General features: G+C 46.8%; 1 protein-coding gene across 1 annotated transcript in view; it reads left to right on the top strand.

The window, feature by feature from the left end:
- The window catches only part of CACNA1C (calcium voltage-gated channel subunit alpha1 C), a 2,189,932-nt gene that overhangs the window by 2,092,660 nt on the left and 70,834 nt on the right, over window positions 1–26,438 (top strand). The window contains exon 43 of the mRNA XM_085652198.1: window positions 9,771–10,123. Coding sequence (XP_085508324.1) covers window positions 9,771–10,123 — 353 coding nt within the window. The remainder of the gene's footprint in view (window positions 1–9,770; window positions 10,124–26,438) is intronic.

The following is a 26,438-nucleotide window of genomic DNA, read 5'->3' as shown; positions in this document are numbered from 1 at the left end:
CAGAAATGGCATGGGGGTATTATTCCACAGTGTTGGACACCTTACACGACATGTTTCGATAAAGCCAAACCATGGTTACCATAACCGTCTAAGATTATAAGGCACTTTAAGAGTATATGGTAGGCTATATCATAGAACAGCTATAAGGACAAGGTTCCGAAAGCTGCAGACAGGCTCAGCTCATGCTAGAGCACCATCTCACATGTTACCAAGCACTCTGCCTCCAGGATTGTCAAGGCCTGCCATAGGAGTGACTGATAGGTACACATGTGTCTATATGTAAGTTAGGTATAGGAATACTACACCTAAGCAAGGGGTGATTACACGACCTTGCCCCAGCTGAGTGATCAGCCAGTTGTGTCAAAATGGAAGGCCAGGCCAGGGGTGGCATAATACATGCTGCAGCCCCTGGTAGGCCTAGGGTACACCTATGCCCTGGGTACCTAGGGTACACTGTACAGGGGCCAATAAGGTGATCCTATCCAAATGGGTTATGCACCTAAAGTACATAGAATTAATTTAGAGAGAGAACAGTAGGGCTGTGGGTCTGATTAGCAGGCCCACAGCCACATCTAAGTCGAAAACCAGTAAAGCAAAAGCAAAAAGTGGGGGTGAACATAGAAAGCAGACCCTACTCTCCTACACAACCCCCCCCCCCAAACTTAGGGACATTAAACTAACCTTGACCAGTTGAGTCTTCATGTTCTAAGTGGAAATATCTGGAGAGTCCATCTGCATTGGCATGGTCAGTCCCAGGTCTATGTTCCACTGTGAAGTCCATCCCCTGTAGGGAAATGGACCACCTAAGAAGTTTGGGATTTTCACCCTTCACCTGATTTAGCCACAAGAGGGGCTTATGGTCTGTCTGAATCTTGAAGTGAGTGCCAAACAAGTATGGCCTCAGCTTCTTCAGGGCCCAAACCACAGCAAAGGCCTCCCTCTCAATAGCTGACCAACGTTTCTCTCTAGGGGTCAGCCTTCTACTTATAAAAGCAATGGGCTGGTCTTGACCATCTACATTCAGTTGTGAAAGAACAGCTCCCACACCTAACTCAGAAGCATCTGTCTGGACAATGAACTCTTTGGAGTAGTCTGGACTTTTCAGAATAGGTGCACTGCACATGGCCTGCTTCAGGTCATCAAATGCTTTTTGACAGCTTACTGTCCACTGAACTTTCTTTGGCATCTTCTTGGAGGTCAAGTCATTAAGTGGTGTCACTATGGACCCATAGTTCTTAACAAACTTTCTGTAGTACCTAGTCAGGCCCAAGAAAGCTCTGACCTGAGTCTGGGTAGTTGGAGGAGCCCAGTCCTTTATGGTCTGGATCTTGCTCTCCAGTGGTTGAACCTGACCCCCACCAACTAGGTGGCCCAGGTATACAACCTTGCTCTGCCCTATCTGGCACTTAGTGGCCTTGATAGTGAGGCCTGCCTTTTGCAGGGCCTCTAAAACATTCCTCAGGTGGACCAGGTGATCCTCCCAGGTGGAGCTAAAGACAGCAATATCATCAAGATAAGCTGCACAATAATCATCCAACCCAGTAAGGACTTGATTCACCAACCTTTGGAAAGTGGCAGGTGCATTCTTCAAACCAAAGGGCATTACCACAAATTGATAATGTCCTCCTGGGGTCGAGAAAGCAGTTTTGGCCTTTGCACTCTCAGCTAGTCTGATTTGCCAGTAGCCTGCTGTTAGGTCAAATGTGCTCAAAAACTTAGCAGCTGCCAGTCTGTCAATGAGCTCATCTGCCCTAGGTATTGGGTGGGCATCTGTCCTAGTGACAGCATTGAGACCTCTGTAATCCACGCAAAACCTCATCTCTCTCTTACCATCTTGGGTGTGAGGTTTTGGCACAAGAACTACAGGACTAGCCCAAGGGCTCTCTGAAGGTTCAATGACTCCCAGCTCCAACATCTTTTGTACCTCAACTTTTATGCAGTCCCTGACATGGTCAGGTTGCCTGTAGATTTTACTCTTCACAGGAAGACTGTCACCAGTGTCCACCTCATGGGTGCACCTGTTTGTCTGACTTGGGGTCAGAGAGAACATATGTCTGTAGGATTGCAGAACCTGTCTGCAGTCCTGTTGCTGATGGACAGTGAGGCTGTCAGAAAAGACCACACCATCAACTGAGCCATCATCAGGGTTCTGAGTCAACAGGTCTGGGCGAGGGTCACTCTCTTCCTCCTGCCCCTCATCTGTAGCCATGAGTAGCCCCATGTCTGCCCTGTCAACATATGCCTTCAATCTGTTGACATGAAGCACCCTGTGGGGGCTTCTGGGAGTCCCAAGGTCCACCAAGTAGGTGACTTCTCCCTTTTTCTCAACAATAGTGTGGGGTCCAGACCATTTGTCTTGGAGTGCTGCTGGGGCCACTGGCTCCAACACCCACACTTTCTGCCCTGGCTGGTAAACAGTCAGTACAGCCTTTTGGTCATGCCAAGCTTTTTGGAGTTCTTGGCTTGCCTCAAGGTTTTTAGAAGCCTTCTTCATATACTCTGCCATCCTGGAGCGGAGACCAAGTACATAATCCACTATGTCTAGTTTGGGTTGTCTGAGAGGTCTCTCCCATCCTTCCTTCACCAAACACAGGGGTCCTCTTACAGGATGCCCAAACAAAAGCTCAAAAGGGCTGTAGCCAACCCCCTTTTGTGGGACCTCTCTGTAAGCAAACAGAAGGCAGGGTAAAAGGATGTCCCATCTTCGCCTAAGCTTGTCTGGTAATCCTTTTATCATTCCCTTTAGGGTCTTGTTGAATCTCTCAACAAGCCCATTGCACTGTGGGTGATAGGGTGTGGTGAACTTATAGTTAACACCACACTCCTTCCACATTGCAGTCAAGTATCCTGACATGAAGTTAGTACCTCTGTCAGAAATGACCTCCTTTGGAAAGCCCACTCTGGAGAATACTCCAAGCAGGGCCCTTGCCACAACAGGAGCTGTTGTGGTCCTCAGGGGAATTGCTTCTGGGTACCTGGTGGCATGGTCCACTATCACCAGTATGAATCTGTGCCCAGATGCTGTTTGTGGGTCCATTGGTCCTACAATATCTATGCCCACTCTTTCAAAGGGGACCCCCACCACAGGTAGTGGTATGAGGGGGGCCTTTGTGGTGCCACCTGATTTGCCACTGGCTTGGCAGGTGACACAGGAGCGACAAAACTCCTTAGTATCTTCTGACATATGGGGCCAGTGAAAGTGAGGGACAAGCCTGTCCCAAGTCTTGTTCTGGCCTAAATGTCCTGCAAGGGGAATATCATGGGCCAAGGTTAGAAGGAAGCCTCTGAACTTCAGTGGTATGACCAACCTCCTGGATGCACCAGGCTTGGGGTCTCTAGCCTCTGAATACAGTAGCCCTTCATCCCAATACACTCTATGGGTACCTTGAGCATTCCCTGCAGCCTCAGCAGCAGCCAGCTGTCTGAGGGGTTCAAGAGAGGGGCAGTCTAATTGAGCCTGCCTCAGATCTGCCCTTGAAGGTCCCCCTGTCCCAAGAAACTCAACCTGATCAGGTTCAAGTTCTTCTAGGACAGTTCCTTCAGGGCTCTCAGAATCATCCTCCTGGGAGGGCTGATCCACCACCTGAGGCAGGGGGGAAGGCACAGCCTTAACCCTACTGCTCTTTCTCTTGGGTTGTGACTGGTCCATAGTTTCAGGATCCAGCACTTGTTCAGTGGTGCACTTTTTGGCCTGTGACCTGGTCACAGCAAGGACATGTGCATCTATCCCCAGCATTTCTGCATGGGTCCTATACTCCACTTCAGACCAAACTGAAGTTTCAAGATCATTGCCCAGTAAACACTCTACAGGAAGGTCTGAACTAACAACAACTTTCTTGAGGCCAGTTACCCCTCCCCAGGAGAAGTTAACAATAGCCACACTATGGGAGGTAGTGGCATTGCTAGCGTTGGTCACTAGGTAATTCTCACCTAGTATGATCTGTCCAGGGTCCACAAAGGCAGGTGTCACCATTGTGACACTAGCCCCAGTGTCCCTGTAGGCCTGAGCCATTCTTTGGTTGATAAAAGGTGTCTGTCTGTACTTGCCCAGGTTACTGGGGCCTACAGTAGAGGACAAAGCTAAGTCCCCATCACAGATCAGAACAGCCTGAGTAGGTACTCTGACTAGGCCAGAATCCTCCTCAGTTCCCAGGGTTAACCCTACTACACCCTTTTGCTGGGAACCACCACTTACAGCTGAACTAGGGGGTACAGTTGCCTTAGGGGCAATGGTGGCTGGGGGCTTATCCTTTTTGGTGCACTCACTAAACCAATGTGAGTTGGACTTACAATAGTTGCACCATGGTTTCTTTTGGCCATCTTTCTTTTTATCCTTTTTGGAACCACCCTCCCCCTGAGCCTTTTGGGGGCCTGGTGAAGACTTCTGGTCTTTTTGTTTCTGATCATTACCCTTCTGGTCTGCCTTTTTCTGATCACCTCCCTGGTTCTGGTTTTTCTGCTTAACTCTAGTCCTGACCCATCTATCTGCCTTCTTTCCCAATTCTTGGGGAGAAGTCAGATCAGAATCAATCAGGTGTTGATGCAATAGCTGGTTTTGACAGTTGTTAAGTATTTGTTCTCTCATGATCAAATTATACAATCCTGTATAGTCCTTAACCTTACTTCCCATTAGCCAGCCTTCCAGAGCCTTAGTGGCACAATCTACAAAGTCAGTCCAGTCCTGAGTCTGTGTCTTCTGGGTATCCCTGAACAACAACCTGTATTGTTCAGTGGTTAGGCCAAACCCATCAATCAGAGCACTCTTCAGGACAGTGTAATTATCTGCATCCTCATCACTAACTGTGAGGAGCTTGTCTCTTCCTTTCTCAGAGAAGGAGAGCCACAAGATAGCTGCCCACTGACTTTGGGGTACCTGCTGTACTTTGCAAGCTCTCTCCAAAGCAGTTATCCATTTGTGGATGTCATCCCCACACTTGTAGGGAGGGACAATCTTGCTCAGGTTTCTATTATCATAGTGCCTGTCTCTATCTCTAGGAATGTTGCTGCCACCAGTGGGTTCTAACCCACTTAACTTTTGTTCTCTAGCCAGAGCAAGCTTCTCTTTGGCAAGGGCAAGTTCTTCCCTCTGAATCCTCAGATTAGCCTCCCTCATTCTGGCTGCATGCTCCTTTCTCTCAGGTGAAGTCATTCCCCTGTGAGAGGAAGCATTAGAGATGTTAGAGACATGGGAGTGGATGGATTCCCTTGAAGGGGATCTGTCCCTCCTGCTTCTCTGTGTAAGCCTACTTGGGGGTCTGTAAGGGGGGACCCCATGCAAACTCCCATGTAAGCTTAGGTTAGCCTGGCTAAGTCTTCCTACTTGGCCCTGGCTGTCTACCTCTTCATCTTCATTTGTATCTGAAAAGGTAGTAGGGCTGTGTATACTTCTGTCAAAAAGAGGAGAATACTGGTTAATGGATTACTTCAAGAACAATATCTCTCTTTGGCATCAGTCTACATACTCAACCCTGGGCAGGAATGCTATCCAAGGGAAGCTTAAAAGCTATTCTACAACGAGCGGCTGGCCCCCTCCACAGAAATAGACAAATCACATCAGAGGTACGCAGTGCTTAATTTGAGCCAGTGGTTTCTGGTGCTCGGCACTGCCACTTAATTGTTGACACCGGCGTTTGAGGCAGTCTGCCACAAGGTGGAGATGTCTGAGATTACCACAACAACAGTCAATTATTAATTCAGTATTGTGAGAAGTTGGCCTGATGTATGATGTCACTAGTTATAGTGTACACCTTATATCAGTCCAAATACCCTTATGGTGATTGGTTGTAAAGTCAACCTTATAGACCAGCTATCCTAGTGGTAGCATGGACAAGAGCAGTCTTAGGCTAAACTCTGAATGGCATGTGAAGCCAGCTGTGATACCATATATAATCCCTTGAATACCAAATGAAAGGACACCACAACAGATATATATAAAATAAAGTGTATTTATTCTAAGCAAACCCTCAGCACTCTTTATGAGATTAGAGGTAAGTACAACACAGTCTTATTTAAGCATACATTAAGTCACACAGGTAAGTAATACAGTTAGGCCCTAGGGGCCACGCAAACCATATACTAAGTAAGTGGTATAAGAACCACTGTCACGGAAATAGAATAGGCCTAGGGAATCGCTGGGGCTACACTACACTAGCGTTAGTTAGGAAGTGGGAGGCCCACGGGATTCGTGTGCAGAGTGGAAACACTCACGCGTAATGCGTAAAAGTCAATAGCAATAGTACAGTTTAGAAAACGGTAGATTTAGGACACTTCCGGAGTACCTAGGGAGTTGAGACTTGAAAACTAGACACTAGGATAGTCACTATCCTGATGAGCACCGGAGTACCCAAGTTACCTAGCCCACAGGCTGCGGGTGCATAGGGGTGAAGATGCGTCGTTTTCGTCGTCGACTCCTATGGATGCCTGAAGAAAGATGCTGACAGGCAGTCAGTGAAGAGTGTCCGGTGGATCCCAAGGCTGGGATCAAGAAGAGAAGAAACCTGCAAGCAGAAGGGACAGAGTCAAGGTCACTAGCCAGTGGCCACGTGGAACCAGGAAGGAACCAGGCGATGTCGTGAAGATTGCAGGTAAAGGTGAAGCTTGTCGCTGCAGCCAGGAGGACCAGGAAGCGTCGAGGACGACCAGGACCAGGAGGCGAGCTGTCCCACGAAGGCTCTTGCTGTCGGCGGCGTCGAAGTTGGACTAGGACTCACCAAGCCTTGGCAAGCGGAACCCACGAAGAACGAAGGACTTGCTTCTGGTGCAGACCAGGAAGGTCTGGGGTGCTTCTTCTTTGCAGAGAAGCGGGAGCCAGTCTGGAGGAGCCAAACCAGCGCAGAAGATTTCAGGGTGCGTCGTCACAAAGGCCACTAGCCAGCGGCAAGCAACCGGACAGACGCGGCAAGCAGGAAAATGCTGAAGGGCCCCACGCAGGACTCGTGGAGTGTGGGGGGCTGATCTTCGGTGCAGATGGTGCTTGGGGTTGGGGCTTCTCAATCCCCGGTGCACAACTTCGAGGGTACCTCAGAAGCTGCGCTTTAAGTTACTAGCCACTTTTTCCAGGTAGCCGGTCCCACGTCGCTCGTCGCCTCCACGGATCTCAGCTTTGCTGTCGATGTGGATCAGGGTCGGAGAAGTCTGGAAGTCAAGGCTCTGGCAGGCTCTGCAGTCGGTTCCTCGTAGAACGTGGGCAAAGCAAAGGGTAGTCTCTTGATGGTGCCTGTTTGCACAGGGTAGCCACTCCTTGGCTACAAGGGAGATTCTTCAGTCTTCTTCTTTCGTCGAATGTCGAAGGTCCAGAGTTTCTGTTCAGTTTTGCAGGTTCAGGATAATCTAAAGTCTTGAGGCCCAACTCCCACTCTTATACTAATCTGGGGGGCTGGGATACCTGCTAGGTCACGCCCTATGGGTGGGACCTGGGAGGGGGTGGTTTCACCCACTTCCCTTTGTCCAGTTTCGCGCCAGAGCTGGGGCTGGAGTGCCCCAGCGCCGGTTTGAACTGGACTATGCAAGGAACATCTTGTGTGCCCCAGGCATGTCTCATTCCTTTCAGCCCACCCTGCCCCAATACACTAAAGGCTGTCTGGGGAGGTGCTAGCACCTCCCCAAGCAAGAAACCTATTGTCCAGGCCTCCCTGGCTGGGATCACTCCCAGCTGCAGGAGGTCAGACTTGTGTCGTGGCAGCAGCATCCATTTTGTGATGCTGAGGCTTTGGTCAGAGGCTAACAGTTGAAGTATGATTTTAACATGTCTTTCCCTCTAGAAGGGGGGAATAATATTCTCATGTCCAGAAATGGCATGGGGGTATTATTCCACAGTGTTGGACACCTTACACAACATGTTTCGATAAAGCCAAACCATGGTTACCATAACCGTCTAAGATTATAAGGCACTTTAAGAGTATATGGTAGGCTATATCATAGAACAGCTATAAGGACAAGGTTCCGAAAGCTGCAGACAGGCTCAGCTCATGCTAGAGCACCATCTCACATGTTACCAAGCACTCTGCCTCCAGGATTGTCAAGGCCTGCCATAGGAGTGACTGATAGGTACACATGTGTCTATATGTAAGTTAGGTATAGGAATACTACACCTAAGCAAGGGGTGATTACACGACCTTGCCCCAGCTGAGTGATCAGCCAGTTGTGTCAAAATGGAAGGCCAGGCCAGGGGTGGCATAATACATGCTGCAGCCCCTGGTAGGCCTAGGGTACACCTATGCCCTGGGTACCTAGGGTACACTGTACAGGGGCCAATAAGGTGATCCTATCCAAATGGGTTATGCACCTAAAGTACATAGAATTAATTTAGAGAGAGAACAGCAGGGCTGTGGGTCTGATTAGCAGGCCCACAGCCACATCTAAGTCGAAAACCAGTAAAGCAAAAGCAAAAAGTGGGGGTGAACATAGAAAGCAGACCCTACTCTCCTACAAGTATATATTAAAAATGACTAGTACCTGCCGTCAAGTCATTCTTATAGTTTTGGGGGCCTGGAATAGTCTGAATTGTCACACTTGTATGAGTGAGATGATTAGTAGTTGTGTTGTTAGTATCATTGGCAGCGCTGGAAGGGGCAATATGTGGTGCAAACTGCAGTGGCCTGCTGACGAGAGCCCTGGGACTTGTATTTTTTACAAATTAGGCACTGGAGGTAGGTACGCCTATTTCAGAAGAAGGCAAAAGGTGGCTAGAAGAAAATATATTTATTCATGTTTGTCATCTTATACAACAGAGACGAACATGTCACAACAAGTTCCCTGCAGTAGGGTAGATTATTTTAGCATATTTTCATATCACATTTAATGATTTCTCGCTATTTATATCGTAGAGGGGCATGTGACAGAAAAACAGTTCTAAAACATGTCCCTGATATGATAATTGTCATTTCGATTATTAATATCAATGTAATACCTAGCAGAGGCCCCTTCACAGAACTATCCTTTTCCTGGAGTGTTTCACTCTGCCTACTGAAAATGTGCGTCTAGCAGATGCTCCAATATCATTGTCATATGTGTTTGACTTGTTTGACTTGGTGTGTAAATGTTACACATTTGTGCTGGGATGTGAGGGTTATTAAGAGTGGCGCTATCATTAGCATATGGTTGAGAATGATGCTCCTGGACAGAATGGAAACTGTGAATAAAGGTAGCATGATGAAATTACGGTTGTTAGTCTAGCTGACCGTGCACCAACTGGGACAAGTAGCCAACTCAGTAGCTCAACGGAGCCAACTTGTTCCTTCCGTAGTTGAAGCCAGTGAGATTGGCCGAGGGAACAGACAGCTCTTGGTGCCGTGGTAACACAGCTCATGCGATCCATGGGATACTATGCACTATGCATGGCAGAAAGAGTGGTCCCTATTGATTCTGTCTCTGCTATGGGAGAGATGGGAAAGGTACTGACGATAAGAAAGAGATGTACAATGAAATATTTAATAAAGGAGAAAGAGTCATAGAATGGATACAGAGAGGACTTCAGACAAAGTGAAGAGATAATATGGCAATAAGAAATGACACTTTCCCAATCTCTGAAAGCTAACCTACCCTTGGGAAGCAAAATCAAGAGAAATCTGATTATTAGACTTGGTCTGGTACAGATCCTCGGAATGAGGGTCTGGAAATGATTATTGCATTATAAAAGTAAACCTGTGAGACTAAACATGTTCCCTGTATGGTAGTGTACTCCTTGGTACCTGTGGTGGCACACTGTGGGTACATGATAAACGTGTGTTTGTAGAAATAGCGAAGCGCTCATGTGAGGTTTTCTTTTACAGAGGGCAGGTGGCTTGTTCGGGAACCATGTGAGCTACTACCAGGGCGACGTCCGGAGCACCTTCCCTCAAACCTTCACCACCCAGCGTCCTCTGCACATCAACAAGGGAGTTGGAATCCAAGGAGACACTGAATCGCCATCCCACGAAAAACTAGTGGACTCCACTTTCACACCCAGCAGTTACTCTTCCTCAGGGTCCAATGCGAACATTAACAATGCTAACAATACGGCATTGGGTCGCTACAGCCGCCCATCCAGCTACCACAGCACTGTTTGCACAGTGGAAGGTCACAACAATCCGTTGTCACCTGCCCCACGGACACAGGGGCTGTCGTGGAAGCTCAGCTCTAAGAGGTAAGGACCAAGCTCTCAAGACCAGACCTGCTTGGCTGAATGGGCAGGAGAGAGTGAGGTATCAAACTGGGGTTACATTGGGAAGGACAGGGAAAAAGTGGGCTGAGGATATGTTTTTTTCTATGCATGTATGTAACTAACCCTAGAGATTCTGTTCTGCCCATAGGCCCCTTGTATGAAATTTCACATTTGCGATTCCTAAACAGCGAATCTTAAGAAACTGCTATTTGGGAATCGCAAATAAAATGTCATAAATTGTGATTTTTCTAATAGCGATTCATATGGAGTCACAAACACTGTTACAAAATCACAGTTTAGGAAATCGCTAAATTGCGATTTCCTAATAAAATAGCAATTGTGGAAACAAACCACTGCATCTTAATCCATCGCAGCAGCAACCATGTTTCCTGAGCTAGCAGGTAGCAAGGAGTAGGTAAGCATCACATATAGGTTTTGACATGCCACCACGACAGAGTGGGCCGTTGTTAGAACTTTGCGCTGGCTGCGCCATTTGGTGTCTGGGACCAGCAGGTAGATTGGGGATCCGTTGGAGGACAGTTGTGGTGCAGGCCGCTGGGATGGGTCTGAGAAATAATCTAGACTGAGTTAGAATGAAGGGTAAACTGACAGAAAATTACATATACAAAAGCGAAACAAATAGAGCTAAGTATCAAAAATTAGACAAAAAGTGTTCTTAAATTGCTATTGATGGAAAAAGAGCATTTCTTACCATCTAAATCCCTTTATTCAGTGAGGTCTCCAAAAATAAACGCAGTAGCAGTGAGAATGTTACTTTCCCAATTACATATAGACATGACCCAAAGACGTGCAGCAATCACTGTTGTGATACAATGGCCATATCCTGCACTGTGAATGGGGTCCTATAGTGCTCGGCCTAACTAAGCGAAGTGAGCACTTACTCTTGAGCGACCAAACCACATAAATAAAAAGTTATGAGGCAGAATGGTGACTTGAGAAAGTGCTAGAAGATTGGAGAAGATTGATGATATTGGTCCACTATCCATCATCACGCTTGCGCATGCTCTCACATCCAAAAAAGCTATTCAATTGACGTGAACCTCCCGGGCAGACTACAACCCGTAATGGAGAATGAAGCACTCTGTAAGCAGTAAGCTCTGAGATAACAAGCAACTAATGTAGCAATCAGTATTCAACCGGTCTGGAACTATTTTTTGTGGAAGCAAAGAACTGTAGAATAATATGGGTGTTGGGTAAAAGGTGAGGGGACATGTGCAGAAGGCGCCCCAAAGGCAAGACCGTTTGTGCCCGTTCCTGCCTGGACTGTGCCCAGCGCCAGGAACCCTGGCTCCCCGACCACCCACAGTTACTCTGCTGTGGAACTCTGAGCCCTGGACCCCAAACACCGCAACAACTGCTGTGTAGCTTCTCCTTGCTCAGTGGTAGGGTCGTTCACCTGCCACTGCTGTCACTTCACCTGCAATTCAGGACCTACCGCCTTCAAAGATACCCGCATCACTCCCACTTTGCCAACCGCAATGCCACTGGAACCTCTCCTATGACTCCTGCTCAGTGCCAAATCTCTCTGGAAACACGCCGCTGAACTCTGGGACACCATCACCACCCTCCCTGCTGACGCTATTTTCATCACACAAACCTGGCTCAACCCCTCCTCCATTCCTGACATCACCACCCCAATGGCTACAAGATGGCACACCAAAACTGCACCAACAAACACAGAAGAGGCTTCGTCATCATCCACAAAGCAACAATCAGCTGTACCACCACCGAGGATGACACCACACCGACCATGGAACACCTCAATTTCCAGATCCACAGTGACAAAAGAACGACCATCAGAGGCACCCTTGCGTTCAGACCCCCAGGACCACGCACGAGTTTCTGCACACCATCACCGACTTCATCACCCTACTAGCCATCAAGTCCAAGCACTCTATCTTCCTCAGAGACCTCAACTTCCACCTGGACAGCCCCACGGACACTAACTCCGCCAACTTCCTGGAACGCATGAGCAACACCAGCCTGGCCCAGTTGGTCACCGACCCCACACACAGAGCAGGACACAGAGTTTCACGGCCTGCGATAGTCAAATACAGCCATGCCACTGGTCACCTGGATCAAACACTGCATCGTCCACTTCACCATTGCAGGATCACCATGCACCACCACCTGTCCCCCGAACGCCCCCTTCTGCAGCTGAAACAAAGTAACATAGACCCTAATGGATGGACGCCCTCAACAACACCCAGCCCGACCCCGCAGCCAACCAGTCCAGTACTTCAGTACTTCACCACCTGGATCATCAATGCCCCAACCAAGTCACACCCATCAAACAAGCTAAGACCTGCAGAGGCTCCAAAAAAACATGCTGGTACACGGCAGAACTCAGGACAATGAAACACAGCTGCAAACTACTGGAGAGAATATGGCGCACCAGCGGAGCCACCACAGACCAAGCCACTTTCAAGTCAGCCCTAAACAAATACCACCAGAGACTCAAAGATGCCCTGACAAACCGCATGGAAGCATGCAGAAAATTCACCAAGCTACTGTTCAGCAATATTGGATTGGATGCTGCTTTGCTAGCCAAATGGTGTATTTTTAAATGGAAAATGTTGCATGACGGAACCACAAAAGTCTTTCCCACGACTATCCCTTTTCCACGCATGCCTTTTACATCAAAAATGCATTTCTTTTTTTTACAGGTAAGTAAAAGCCCTTTGTGTGTGTGTGTATATATAAATGAATGTGATCAAGGCCGGTTTATCCGGCCAAAAACGCGTAATGACTTTGTAAGTGAGCTGAAATAAAACTTTCAAGCCAAATCCAAGAGGTGTTCGTACCTTCTTCATCACCGTTGGGAGGTTGGAGAAGGAAATCCCGTTTTGAATACATATATACATATATATATATATATATATAGATATATAGATATAGATATATATATATAACCTACTGGCGGTCGCCAGTAGGTAGTTATAGTTAGGACCTTGTTTCTATTCAAAAAGTGTTTTTTGTTTTCCTAATAACTTTGGTGTCGTTTGACGAATCTTCGCGAAATTTTCAAAACTAGTGGTGCGCTCTGGTCAGCTCCTGTCTTGAAAGTTTCGAGGTAATTCGTCAAGTGGGGGCTGAGAAAAAAGAGGGGTCCCAAAACACATTTTCCCGATGTTAATTTCCATAGGAAACGTTAGAAAAAGCTACAGCCTGAACTGCTGAACGGAATTACACCAAATTCGGCAAAAAGGTAGCCCTTGGTTCTGAAAGAGCCCTTTTTTAAATGGTGTAAATCTGTTCAGTAGTTGCTGAGAAATTAAAGAAAGAAAAAATGTATATATCTGAGCACCGAGGAGGGTTCGCGAACCCTCCCGGGCAAGATCTTCACTCTGATTGGCTGCCAACACTCCAAACCAGGAAGTGTTGGCAGCCATCTTGTGACTCAGTAGAACCGAGTCACAAGAAAACAGTGAAAAAGAGATTAAAAAAGAAGAAAGGGGGGCAGGGTAGAAACAACCTGACCCCCTAGGCCTGCTCAGGGGGTCCCACAAGGACCACCAGGGCCAATAAAAGCATGTTTTTAAATCATTTCGGCAGAATTAGCATTGGGTTCGCGAATCCCGCCGAAAATTTTCAAAAAATGAAGTCCCTGGGGACCGCCACCCCCCTAGGCCGTCTCCTGCAGTGTCCCTGGATGCCCACCATTGGGACACTGCTGTTTGCTTCCTTGAAGCGAGAGTGGGTAAACCTGCTCTCGCTCCAATCAAGCAAAGCAGAATTGCTTTTGAGCAAGGGGAGCTGCATGTCAGCAGCTCCCCTGGCTCAAAAGCAATGCCAGCTCCCGCAGGAGATGGGGAGCCGGTGGCACCGTGGGGGCATTGAGGCTCCCCCCACGGTTCCCAACGGAAAGGGCCGTCCCCGAGGGATGGGGTACCCAGGGCCAGAAGTGGCCCGATAGGGGGCCAGGCGTTCCCCCTCTATTAAAATACATTAAAAAAAGATAGATACACAGCCCCAGGGGATGGGGTCCCCGGGGCCAATAGAGGCCTCAGGAGGGGGACCACGCAGCCCCCTCCTTAAAATAAAAAATAAAAAAATTAAATGTGTGGTCATGCTCCGCGGGAAATTGGCCTCAGGAGGGGGGCCCGCGCGATCCCTTTCCCGTTTATTTTAACTGTAAAAAAACAGGTCAGGCCCTGGGGGATAGGGTCCCCAGGGCCTCAAATATTGTAAAAGAAGGGGGGCCACACAGACCCCTTCTAAAAAGACATTTTTTTTAAAATCTGGCATTGCGCCGGAGGGCCCCCCCCCCTCCCTGCAGCACTCAGCAAACGCGCCTCCTGGCACGTTGTAAGTTGGGGAATTAATTCCCCTTGAATACTGAGGGTCCCTGGGGACCAACTATCCCTCCAGTATGCGCCACAGAGCTGCGTTGCAGAGAGGTGTTCTGAGGCCACGCCCCTTTTTACACCTCTCAGCAACGCAGCTCTGTGGCGCTTACTGGAGGGACCTGGTGGGCTAATTGGCCCCCAGGGTCCCTCAGGACTCAAGGTGAATTGATTCCCCAATTTACAATGTGCCAGGGGGTGTGTTTGCACAGTGGTGCAGGGAGGGGGCAGGGCCTAACAAAACAAGTGTGCAAATGTGCCCCCTGGCGCATTGTAAATTGGGAGATTAAGTCCCCTTGAATCCTGAGGGTCCCTGTGGGCCAACTAGCCCACCAGGTACCTCCAGTATGCGCCACAGAGCTGCATTGCAGAGAGGTGTTCCGAGGCCATGCCCTTTATACACCTCTCTGCAGTGCAGCTCTCTGGTGCTTACTGGAGGTACCTGGTGGGCTAGGTGGCCCCAGGGACCCTCAGGACTCGTGGAGAATTAATCCCCCAATTTACAACGTGCCAGGGGGCGCTTTTGCACAGTGGTGCAGGGAGGGGGCAGGGCCTGATATAACAAGTTAGCAGTCTTGCTGTGTGGGACTTACTGGAGGTAATAAAAGGGGTAGTTGGCCCCCAAGGTTGACGTTGGGGGCTAACTACCCCTCCTATTACCTCCAGTAAATCCCACACAGTGGGATTGTTAAAAGGTGTTTGGAGGCCACGCTCACCTTTCTCCACCATTAGCATTTAAAAAACCTTTGAATTTCACTGAAAAAACCATAGGTATCAGCGACATTATAGTTAGAAATTAGCATTTAAAAAAACATAGAAATTCACTGAAAAAACCATAGGTTTCAGGCACGTTATAGTTAGAAATTGGAATTTTAAAAACCTTAAAAATTCACTGAAGGGCCGAGGGCCACCATTGACTGCCCCACAGATGGGTATCTCTTCCCACCAGGAGGACCTCTGATTTAGTGGAATTCATTCGTAAATAGTTATAGGCCATCCATTCAGAGATGACCATGAGATCGTCTTGAAATTTCACCAGATCCTGGTTGGGGTTGCTGGAGAAAGTGAACACCAGCTGAATAACATTGGCGCACGATACCAGGGCGATGTTCCGGGCTTTAGCCATGAGGGCCAGAGGACGAATATAAATATTAAATAGAGTGGGGCTCAGGGCAGGGCCCTGGGGAACACCACAGCATAAAGGGTGGACACAGGAGGAAAAAGGGGGAGCAGAGACCTGGAAAGACCGGTCAGCCAGAAAGGACGAGAACCAGGCGAGGGCCTTACCATTGACACTGATCTCCCCTATCCGATGTAGCAGGATCTTCTGGGAGACCGTGTCAAAGGCTGGGCTCAGATCGAGCAGAATCAGTGCGGAGGTTCTGCCTTCATCCAGAGCGGACCGAAGCTGTTCTGTAACCACAAGCAGTGCAGATTCGGTGCTATGTCTAGGTCGAAAGCCATTATGTGATATATCTACAATTGAATGTGCTTCCAGATATTGAGCCAGGATGGTATTGACATAGGATTCCATGATTTTAGAAAGGAATGGGAGCAGAGATATTGGTCAAATGTTTTCTGGCTGAGATGCATCCAGCGTCGTTTTTTTTTAACAGGGGAACAACTTTAGCAGGTTTCCAGGACTTGGGAATGGTGGCTAGTAATAGCGACCTATTAATCAGCTCCAGGCAATCCGATAGGAAGCAGTGTTGAAATTTTACAAAAAGGTCGGGTTTCAGAGGGTCGTCAGGACACCCTGACTTTACCGTGGCCGTCAGAACCTCCATGTCTTTTGAGAGGACATAGGCAGAAGGACGTTGAGGGAGTGAGTCACAATGTCAGGACTCTCTTGCAGTCTTTGCTTACTGCATTTCTCAGAATGCACTTTGAAAGTCTATTCTCCATTTCTATCCACCACTGCAATTCCTTCTCCTATTCACTTTCTTCAATTACGGGGTAATTGCAGCTTTTTTTAATTATTACATGGGGCTTTTATAAAGCAACAATATTTCGCTCATACCATTGCCATGCCTTCATTGTTGTGTCCCATATCAACAGATCCATCAGAGATAGGATATAAGAGTGTGGTGACCAAGTTGCGTTCACAACCTGATATAGTAGTAAGGCAGGCAGACAAAGGTGGAAATATAGTGCTTTGACCACTTGCTGTGTATAGAGGCAATGAGTCAATTAAATGGCAGCCAATGCATTTTGAAAATTGATAAAGGTACACTTCAAGATGTTACAACAAAATTCCATCTAGATTTGGCACAATGGAAAGCAGCAGGGCTGATTTCACAAGCAGAATTCAGGTTTCTTAAAGTGGAGATATCCATTACGCCAATCATGTATTTTATACCTATAATACATAAAAACATAAATGTGCCACCTGGCCATCCGATCATATCGCCCATAGATAGCTTACTTGAAAACACCTCAAAATATCTCAAACACTTTTTACATGACTCAGTTAAGAATTTGTCATCCTATCCTAAGGATTCTGGGTATTTTCTGAAGAAAATTTATGACATTGATTGGGAGGAACACTATGTAATGGTGACTTTGGATGTCTCCTCCCTTTATACAAGTATTGCACACACAGATGGCATGAGGGCAGTCCAGTACTTTTTGAGTTCCCGGACACTAACTCTATATAAACACACTGAAATGCTGTTGAGTATGTTAGGGTGGTGTCTATGTAACAACATATTTTTCTTTGGAACGAATCTTTAGCGACAAATGAGAGGGCCAGCCATGGGCACCTGCTTCGCCCCCAGCTATGCAAATCTGCATATGGGCTGGTGAAAGCAGGTGCTGGCAACCCAGTATGCCCAAGAGATGACAAAAAATGTGGTATTTTGGTCACACTATATTGATGATCTTTTTATAATATGGTGAGGCAGTAAGTTGACAACAGAGGACTTTGTGAAGAGACTAAACAGGAATAAATTGGATTTGCATTTCACGTCTTAGTTCAGTGAAAGGGAAGTACAGTTCTTGGATTTAAAGATTTACGCAGTAGAGGGAAAACTAAAACATTTCAAAAGAGCACTGCAGGAAATACTGTACTGCAGGTTTGGAGTTTCCATCCTACGAAATTAAAGAACAGTATCCCTTATGCAGAAAATTTGCATATGAGAAGAGACTATAGCAGTCCAGAGCAGCTTCATAAAGCACAAACTGAACTAAGTGAGAGGTTTGAAGCACAAGGGTACAATAAAGCTATCCAGGATAAGGCCAAGAACAAAGCAAATTCAAAACCTAGCAAACAGCTAATCTTTACAGATAACAATAAAAAAGATCCACATAACCGGTTAGATCAGAAATTGTGTTTCATTACTGGGTATGACATGCAGCACCACAAGATAAGAGCCATTTTTCTGAAGCATTGGCATCTAGTGCATAGCGATCCTACCCTAGGGCCGAAAATACAAAACAGACCACTTATCACTTTTCGCAAAGCAAGACCGATGAGGCAAGATCTTGTGAACAACAGTCCGGGCACACAGCAACATGAAACATTGCTAAGTGGAAGTATAGGATTCAGCTGATGCCACAAATGCCAAGTTTGCAAATATGGTGTCAACACCACAGAAGTGCCTGTACACTTTTCTGATAGGAAGTGGAAGCTCATGAAACCTTTGAATTGTAAAAGTGAGTTTGTTATATACTCTATAAGATGTAGTTGTCTGACACTCTACGTAGGTAGTACCATTTTGCGTGTACACCAACACATTTTACAGCACATCAGGGCTATTAAAAATAAAGATCAGACATACCCAGTAGCGAGCAGATACATGAGAATAAGGTTAAGGATTTGGAATATTTTGTGTTGGATCAGGTGTCAAACAGAATAAGGGGTGGAAATAGAGAGAGATATTTAAGACAACTGGAATCTAGATACATTCTACAATTTGATTCCAAGATCCCCAATGGCCTAAAATCTGAGGAAGATCTGTGTGTCCACTTATGAGTTAACGAATAAGGCCACTTTATGAGAGTTCCTTAGATAATATGGTTTCAATCTCAATTAAATTGTTTCAGATTAATTTTATCATCCAAGTCCATTCCTGTACACAGAGTTTTATCCAAGTTTCCTAGAGTTTCACATCAATTATTTGCGCAGCACTTTAGTACCGATTAGGTTGGTTTCTAAACAGTAGTAATTTTAGATGTATTTAAAACAATGAATATTAAAGATTTAATTTTTATATTTATCAGACAACTAACAATGGGCACTTGCCCTTTATGATGCTGTGATCACATTAGGAGAAATGTTGAGGTTTAAGCCTGCTCAAAATGAAATGGAAGACTATATTACGTCGTCTTGTCAATTTTGAATTCTATAAAACAGGCAAATGGTGTTATACAACAACTCATTAATTCATGAACCAACTGCGGAGCCGATAATTTTATTGTATAGTTGTTGTCTTTTCTAATTCCATACTGGCATAGGGTCTATTGTAATGTTTGTTAAGATTTATTAACAAACACACTTTTTTTTGTATAACTGAAAAATAGAAAAATTGCACGTGTCACTTTAACTAGTAACTTTGCACTATCACTTTAAATGTTTTGAAACTCTACGTGGATGTATAAATGTAAATTAAAATGGCGGCAACAATAGGTATGACAAAGACCGCGGCTGCGGTTGAAACGTGTTACCTGTGTTTGTAGCCACAATAAAGCCGGTACATGTGAGCCAGAGCGTGCTGGAGCCTGTTTTTATATATATATATATATATATATATATATATATATATATATATATATATATATATATATGTATATATATTGCAAAAATTACTCCTTCCACCTCTACCTCGGCAGCGAAGAAAGAGATACGAACCACTTGTTTTCTCAGGCAAGATGTTTTATTTCATACCCAGCAGCAGTCGACAGATGACGCGTTTCGGGCTCAATATAGGGTTTATACTTACCTTTAAATATTATAATTTTTGTAGTTTTTCATTGTAAAGCCATGCATGATGAAGGCATATGCTTGGCAAAAACAATTAACAGGTACATATATAATCCCTTTATTTATATATAAAAATGTAAAACATATAGATATATAAATATTTGTATACCCACCCAAAAACCCATACCCACCCTATACACTTCAAATACCCTTGCCAACAAAATTCCCGCCACCACACAAAACAATAAAAGTGCCCTTGGCCAGCTCCGGTCCACTCCTATCCTGAAAGTCTCGGGGTGATTCGTCAAGCGGGGGCCGAGAGAAAAGGGGGGTCCCAAAACGTGTTTTTCCCATGCAATTTTCTATAGGAACCTTTAGACGCAGCTACAGCCCAAACTGCTGAACGGAATTACACCAAATTTGGCAAAAAGGTAGCCCTTGGTTCAGAGTCGTGCCTTTTGGTTAAATGGTGTAAATCCGTTCAGTAGTTCCTGAGAAAATCAAAAGTAAAATCACATATATATCTATGGGCACGGTGGATCCGCGTACCCTGCATGCACCCTCCCGATCACGAGATGTATGTTAATTGGCTGTCATCTTTCTGTCAACACTCCAAACCAGGAAGTGTTGGCAGCCATTTTGTGCCTCGGTAGAACCGTGGCACAAGAAATCCTTGAAAAAAGTGTGCAAAACGCAAAAAGGGGGAGGGTAGAAACACCCTGACCCCCTAGGCCTGCTTAGGGGGTCCCACAGATTGTCACGTGGATGATGTCATCAGTGATGTCATCAGTGATGTCATTTGAGATGTCATCAGTGATGTCATCAGTGATGTCACTGACCATGTCATGAATGATGTAATATGTAACATCATCAGCAGTGGATTGCGGGCACGCGAGTTATAATTATTAGAACTAACTATAACAGGAATTTCAATGCTTTTGTACGTGTGAAATGTCCAGCTAACTATAACACCCCTGAAACCTATGGTTTTTTCAGTGAATTTCTAAGGTTTTTTAAATGCTAATTCCTGACTATAACATGTTTGAAACCTATGGTTTTTTCAGTGAATATATATATATATCACTTACCTGCGAAGTACTTATCATTACTCCAGTATTGGAACTTTCATAGATTCCCATAGCTTGTATCATTCCCCGTCGTCGGAATGGGAGTCTCGGTAAATAAAAAAATAACATAGCAGTAGGTACAAAAGAGAAGAAAAGGCCTAGGCCTCATCTCATTTTGTAGCATATCCACCTCTTTTTGTAAAAGAGACCAAAATAATGCAACAACCAATCAGATTAGCCTCACCCCACAGAACCTCAGAGCCTCAGATTTTCTACCGCTCGTTGTGCTAAGGGAGTCTCCTTTGAGCTCTGCTCACTTCAACTCTATTCTACTGTTTTTTTCAGCAGTTTTTTCTTCAGAATTGTTTGATATTTCTTCTTGGAATGTCTGACAAAGAGAAAAAAGCCCTTTTTAAGGCTTGTTCCACCTGTGACAAGAAAAGGTTGTATGTGGAGGACAGGCATAAAGACTGCATCTACTGCCTGTATCCGGACCACAAGGCACCGGACTGCAAGATCTGCCGATCCTTTTCCGCAAAGACTCTCCGGGACCGTGAGGGTCGCCTTCTCACCTGGCTCCACAAGCTGAAGTTGAGAAAGGAAACCCTGTCAAGTGACAGCGAAGATTCGTCATCTGCCACTTCGTCCAGAAGGTCAGTGAAGAGGGGTAGGGCTTCCCCTTCACCATCTACAGACCGTCACGCAAAGGCCTAAAAAAAGACCCCCGTGAGTCTGAGAGCCGGAGTCCTAGCAAATCTCCTCACCATGGTCCAAAGGAGAGGGAAGGACTACTTTCAGCAGGAGCAGTGGCAAAGTCTGATAAACCTTTTAAAAAGCCTTCTTCTCTGTCATCTGAGAAGTCTGACACGAATAGTCAATCGTCGACGACGCTGCGAAAGACTCCGTCGACGAAGGCTTCAAAGGTGCAAGTTAAAACAGTACCACCGTCGACGGGCTCGTCGACGGTGCCTTCAAGTGTCCATCCGTTGACGCTGGTGTCGACGGGCTCGTCGACGACGATGACAATTCCTTCAATGTCGACAAAGGTGTCGTCGAAGGGGTGGACGACGATAGCTGCAACCCCTATGACGTCGATGAGAGCATCAACAACGACGATGGTGATGACAACGACAGCGGGAGAGTCGACGTTCTCGTCGACGACAGTGTCGACGACGCCCATCTCATCGTCGAGGATCTGCTCGTCGTCGGTGGGTCTTCCGTCGACAGTACCGCCGCCGACGTCTTTGTCGATGGAGAAAATCACCATTTCTTTGAAGAGAATCACGCCGGACATGACTTCTCCAAGAAGGGTTACCCCTCTGCCTACCGCGCTATTGCTGGCGGAGGAAGACGATTCTGAGGGAGAGGATGATTCTTTTGGCTGCCAATAGCCCCTCACAGGTTCTAGTCAAGTGCCAGGACACTGATTCTGAAGGTGAATACCTTCATGGGCACTCATATCATCACCCTTTTCAACGTCAGGAAGACACTAGACAGGAGATGATTTCTGTACCTTCTTCCCTCTTAAAGGCATGTTGCTGGACTATAGGAGAAGATTCTCCCAGCCACCTCCTTCTTCACTTCCTTTGGCGCAGGCTGTATCTGCTCCACCAGCTTCTTCTGTGGCTTCGCCAAGGCCATTGTCCCAGATGGTATCACAGCCTCAAGTCACCAGTCCAGTCATACCTCCGGTGGTTAAAGAGGTGCAGATTGATTCCTCGGACGAGGATCAGGGCGATATCACCAGGCCGGACCAGGGTACGGAGTGGGATGATTATGTGATACCGGACCCAGCTTCTCCAACACCGGATACAGCTGATTCTCCCCGTCAGACATTCAGGGGTTTCACAAATTGATGGAAAGAGCTTCAAGCAGATTTAAACTTCCCATGCCTTCAGTTCAATCTGAATGTTTTCTTTATGATTTCAAAGAACCTTATAGGAAGATGGTCTGTTCCATTCCTATTGTTAGCCACGTCTGGAATGAAGGTATAAAGGCAATGAAGAATCCGGCTACTATCATTCCAGTCTTGCCGCGCCTGGAGAAAAAATACAAGGCCCCTGAAGACAGTCCAGCATCCTTAACAGGTCAACCGAAGCCGGATTTAGTGATATCCCAGGCGGCTCAGAAAAAATCACGTAACCCTTCTGCGCCTCTTACTACTCCCCCTGATAAGGAAGGCTGATGCCTAGATAATGCTGGGAAAAGATTTTCCTCAATGAAAAGTCTTTTGATTAGAGCGGCGAATGCGTTGGCAATACTTGGCAGATATGATCGTCAGATGTAGTGTGACCTCTCACCATATCTAGACCAGCTGCCTCAGGAGTCCAAGGTGGAAGCAAAGAAAATCTTGCAGGAGGGAGAGGTCACATCAGCTGAGATTATCGACTGCGCAATGGACATTGCCACGGCGGCTTTCCATTCGCTAGCAGGCACAGCTGTTCTTCATCGCCAAGGCTGGCTAAGGGTGACATGGTTCCGGCCGGAGGTCCAAAACAAAATCCTGGACTTTCCGTTTGATGGGGATGCATTATTTGGTAAACATATTGATGATGCCCTCCAAAACATCAAAATGGATACGGAGACAGCAAGATTTTTGGGAACCCTACAATATCGGAAGGTTCCTTTCCGAGGAGCCAGAGGAAGAAGTACTACAACCTATAGGGGTTCATACCAGCAGCAACGATATCCGTCTTATAATTCAACGCCTCAGTCTTATCGTCCATCTTACTATCAAAGACAAGGCCAGACCTTTTCTTTCTCTAGGTCTAACTCTAGAGGGAAACAGAATCGCCAGGGGCGTGACACCACTAAGCGACAATAGCAGCGTACTGGCTCTTCCTGCTGTACCCACCTCCACGACAACATCTGTGGGGGGCAGGGTATCTCAATACCTTCACAACTGGCAACGGATAACATCAGACTGTTGGGTGCTCAACATCATTCAATGTGGCCATACGCTGGAGTTTGTACATCTTCCACCTTCCAAGCCCCCTGCCGCCATGCCTTCGAAACATCTGCGTAGTCTGTGGGTTGAAGTTCATCAGATGCTCCTCAAGGGAGCTGTAGAGCCGGTCCCTTTTTCTCAGAAGGGATAGGGTTTCTACTCCAGATTTTTTGTGGTCAATAAGACGCTGGAGAAGTGGCACCCCATTTTAGATCTCAGGGAGCTAAACACCTATCTCATAAGACAATCCTTTCGGATGGGGTCTCTCCAGGAAATTTTACGTCTACTCACCCCTGTGGACTTTATGGCCACTCTCGATCTTAAGGATGTGTATTTTCACATACCCATTCATCCAGCCCACAGGAGGTTTCTACGGTTTACAGTAGCCAAGAGCCACTTTCAGTTCAAGGTTCTACCTTTTGGACTTTGGTCTGCTCCGAGGATCTTTACCAAAGTGCTGGCGCCGGTGGCAGCCTTCCTCAGGAAGCAGCATTTTCAGATCTTCTCCTACCTGGACGATTGGTTGCTGAAGGCCCCGTCCAGACAGGCAGCGGAAGAAACAGTCGATGCATGTACGCGTCTGTTCAGCAATCTGGGCCTGATTCTCAACAGTGAGAAGTCCTCTCTCTGTCCGTCCAACGAAGCGCAATTCCTAGTGGCCATCCTGGACACGTCTCTCAACAAGGCTTCTCCATCCCTCGAAAGGCAAGAGAAACTGATGTCCATGGCTCAACTGTTGAGAAGAAGAAAGTATCTTTCAGTTCGCCATTACAAATCCCTGCTACGAATAATTTCCTCTTGCATTCCTTTAATATCTCACTGCAGGTTGCGGATGCGTTCACTTCAGGAGCAGCTCGACCTGCAATGGCGACAAGTGGACGGATCCTTCGACGACAAGGTGCTGATTACTCCGGCTATGAAAAAGGCCGCTTTGTGGTGGACGAAGGAACAGAATATATTCCAAGGTCTATCCTTCGTAATCGATCCAGCTCCTCAGGTAGTGACTACAGATGCCTCACTGGAAGGCTGGGGCGCAGGGCTTACATGTAAGCTGACATTGGTTGCCACAGCACCGCCTTCTCTATATCAAGCTCCTGGAACTCAGGGAGAATCATCTGGCTCTATGGTCCTTTCTTCCACGGCTGCAGGGATCGGCGGTTCTTGTCCACACGGACAACACCACAGCCATGCACTACATAAAGAAAGAAGGAGGTACCAGATCTCTTCCGTTGTCACAGGAAGCCCAGAATATTTGGGAGTGGGCTATCCTTCACAGGATATCACTGAAGGCGGTACATCTTCCAGGGGTACTAAACGAAAAGGCGGACATGCTCAGCAGGCTGTCGTCAGTCAGCTATGAATGGGAACTGAACCAGACTGTCTTGCAGCAAATTTTTCACCGATGGGGCAGACCCTCAATAGACCTCTTTGCCACCCCGAAGAGCAAAAAATGCCAGTTTTACGCCAGCAAGCTACACCATCACGGATCGCTGGGGAATGTGCTTTTGATAGCCTGGTCAGGCGCATTTGTATACGCTTTTTCCCCCATTCTGTTGATACCCAGAGTACTCAGGAAGATCAAAACTGAGCCGTGCAGGATGGTCTTAATAGCTCCAGCTTGGCCGAGGCAGTTCTGGTTCTTGGAACTTCACCTCCTCTCCCTGGTCCCTCCACGGCTGCTACGGATGGCTCCAGACCTTCTCACGATGTCCCAGGGCCAGATCTGACATCGGGACCCTCGCTCCTTACACCTATCAGCATGGCTCCTGAGCAGTGAGAGTTTCTTGGGCTAGATCTCTCGTAGGAGATTAAGGAGGTGCTCTCTCAGGCCCGAGCTCCTTCTACTAACAAGACATACCGTTTAAAATGGAAGAGATTCCGCATCTGGTGTCAGCAGGAGGGTTTCGACCCTTTTTCATCTCAACCTCACCAAGTTCTTCCATATTTCATGCCTTTGGCTAAAGCGGGGCTGGCTCATTCATCCATAAAAGTTCATTTGGTGGCAGTTTCTCGCTATAGACGCACTGCATCTGGACCTTCTCTTTGGTCAGCCAGGATTGTCAAGCAGTTCCTCAAAGGCCTCTTTAGAGTCTTTCCTCAAGTGAGGCCTCCGCCTCCTATGTGGCATTTGAATTTGGTTCTCACCCAGCTGATGAAGCACCGCTTTGAGCCGATTCATCAAGCAGATCTGAAATTCCTCTCTTGGAAGGTGGCGCTTCTCCTAGCTCTCACTTCTGCAAGAAGAATGGGTGAGTTACAGGCTCTGACGATCCAGGAACCCTTCCTACAATTCAAGAAGAATACAGTGATCCTAAGGATTAACCCAAGGTTCATACCTAAGGTGCCTTCGGACTTTCATTTAAATGAGCCGGTGATTCTTAAGGCTTTCTTTCCTCAGCCCTCTACGCCGGCAGAAAGAGCACTCCACTCTCTGGATGTGCAGAGATGTTTGAAGTGCTATCTGGACCGTACTAAAGAATTCCGAAAATCTTCTCAACTGTTTGTTTCGTTTAGCGCTCCCCGCAAGGGCTTGCCCCTGTCCAAGCAGGGGATTGCTCGGTGGGTGGCCAGGGCTATACGTTTTTGTCATTCAGCAGCGGGCAAACCCCTGGAGGGTAGAGTTTCGAGCACATTCTACAAGGTCTATGGCTCCTTCTACGGCCCTCTTTGCTGGGGTCCAGATCAAAGATATCTGCAGGGCTGTAACTTGGAGCAGCACGTACACCTTCACAAGACATTACTCCCTGGAGACCTCGACACAGGAAGACACAGCTGTAGGCCAGGCAGTCCTGAGGAACCTCTTCCATTGTGTGGTGAGCTTTCTTTTCTTCCCTCCTTCCTTTTCTTGTTATTGGCACATTTTGATTTTGGAGTAATATGAGTATTTACTATTTATTCTTAAATGTTATTGCATTGTTTTTTTTAAATGTTCTTTTGCTTGATGCATACTTTTTTAAACAAGCATTTGCAATGCAATAGGTCTCGCATTATTAAA

The sequence above is a fragment of the Triturus cristatus genome, chromosome 4_1 (assembly GCF_964204655.1).
Source record: "Triturus cristatus chromosome 4_1, aTriCri1.1, whole genome shotgun sequence".
NCBI lineage: Eukaryota > Metazoa > Chordata > Amphibia > Caudata > Salamandridae > Triturus > Triturus cristatus.
The sequence above is the reverse complement of the archived record's forward strand: the minus strand, read 5'-3'. Positions and strand labels throughout refer to the sequence as shown.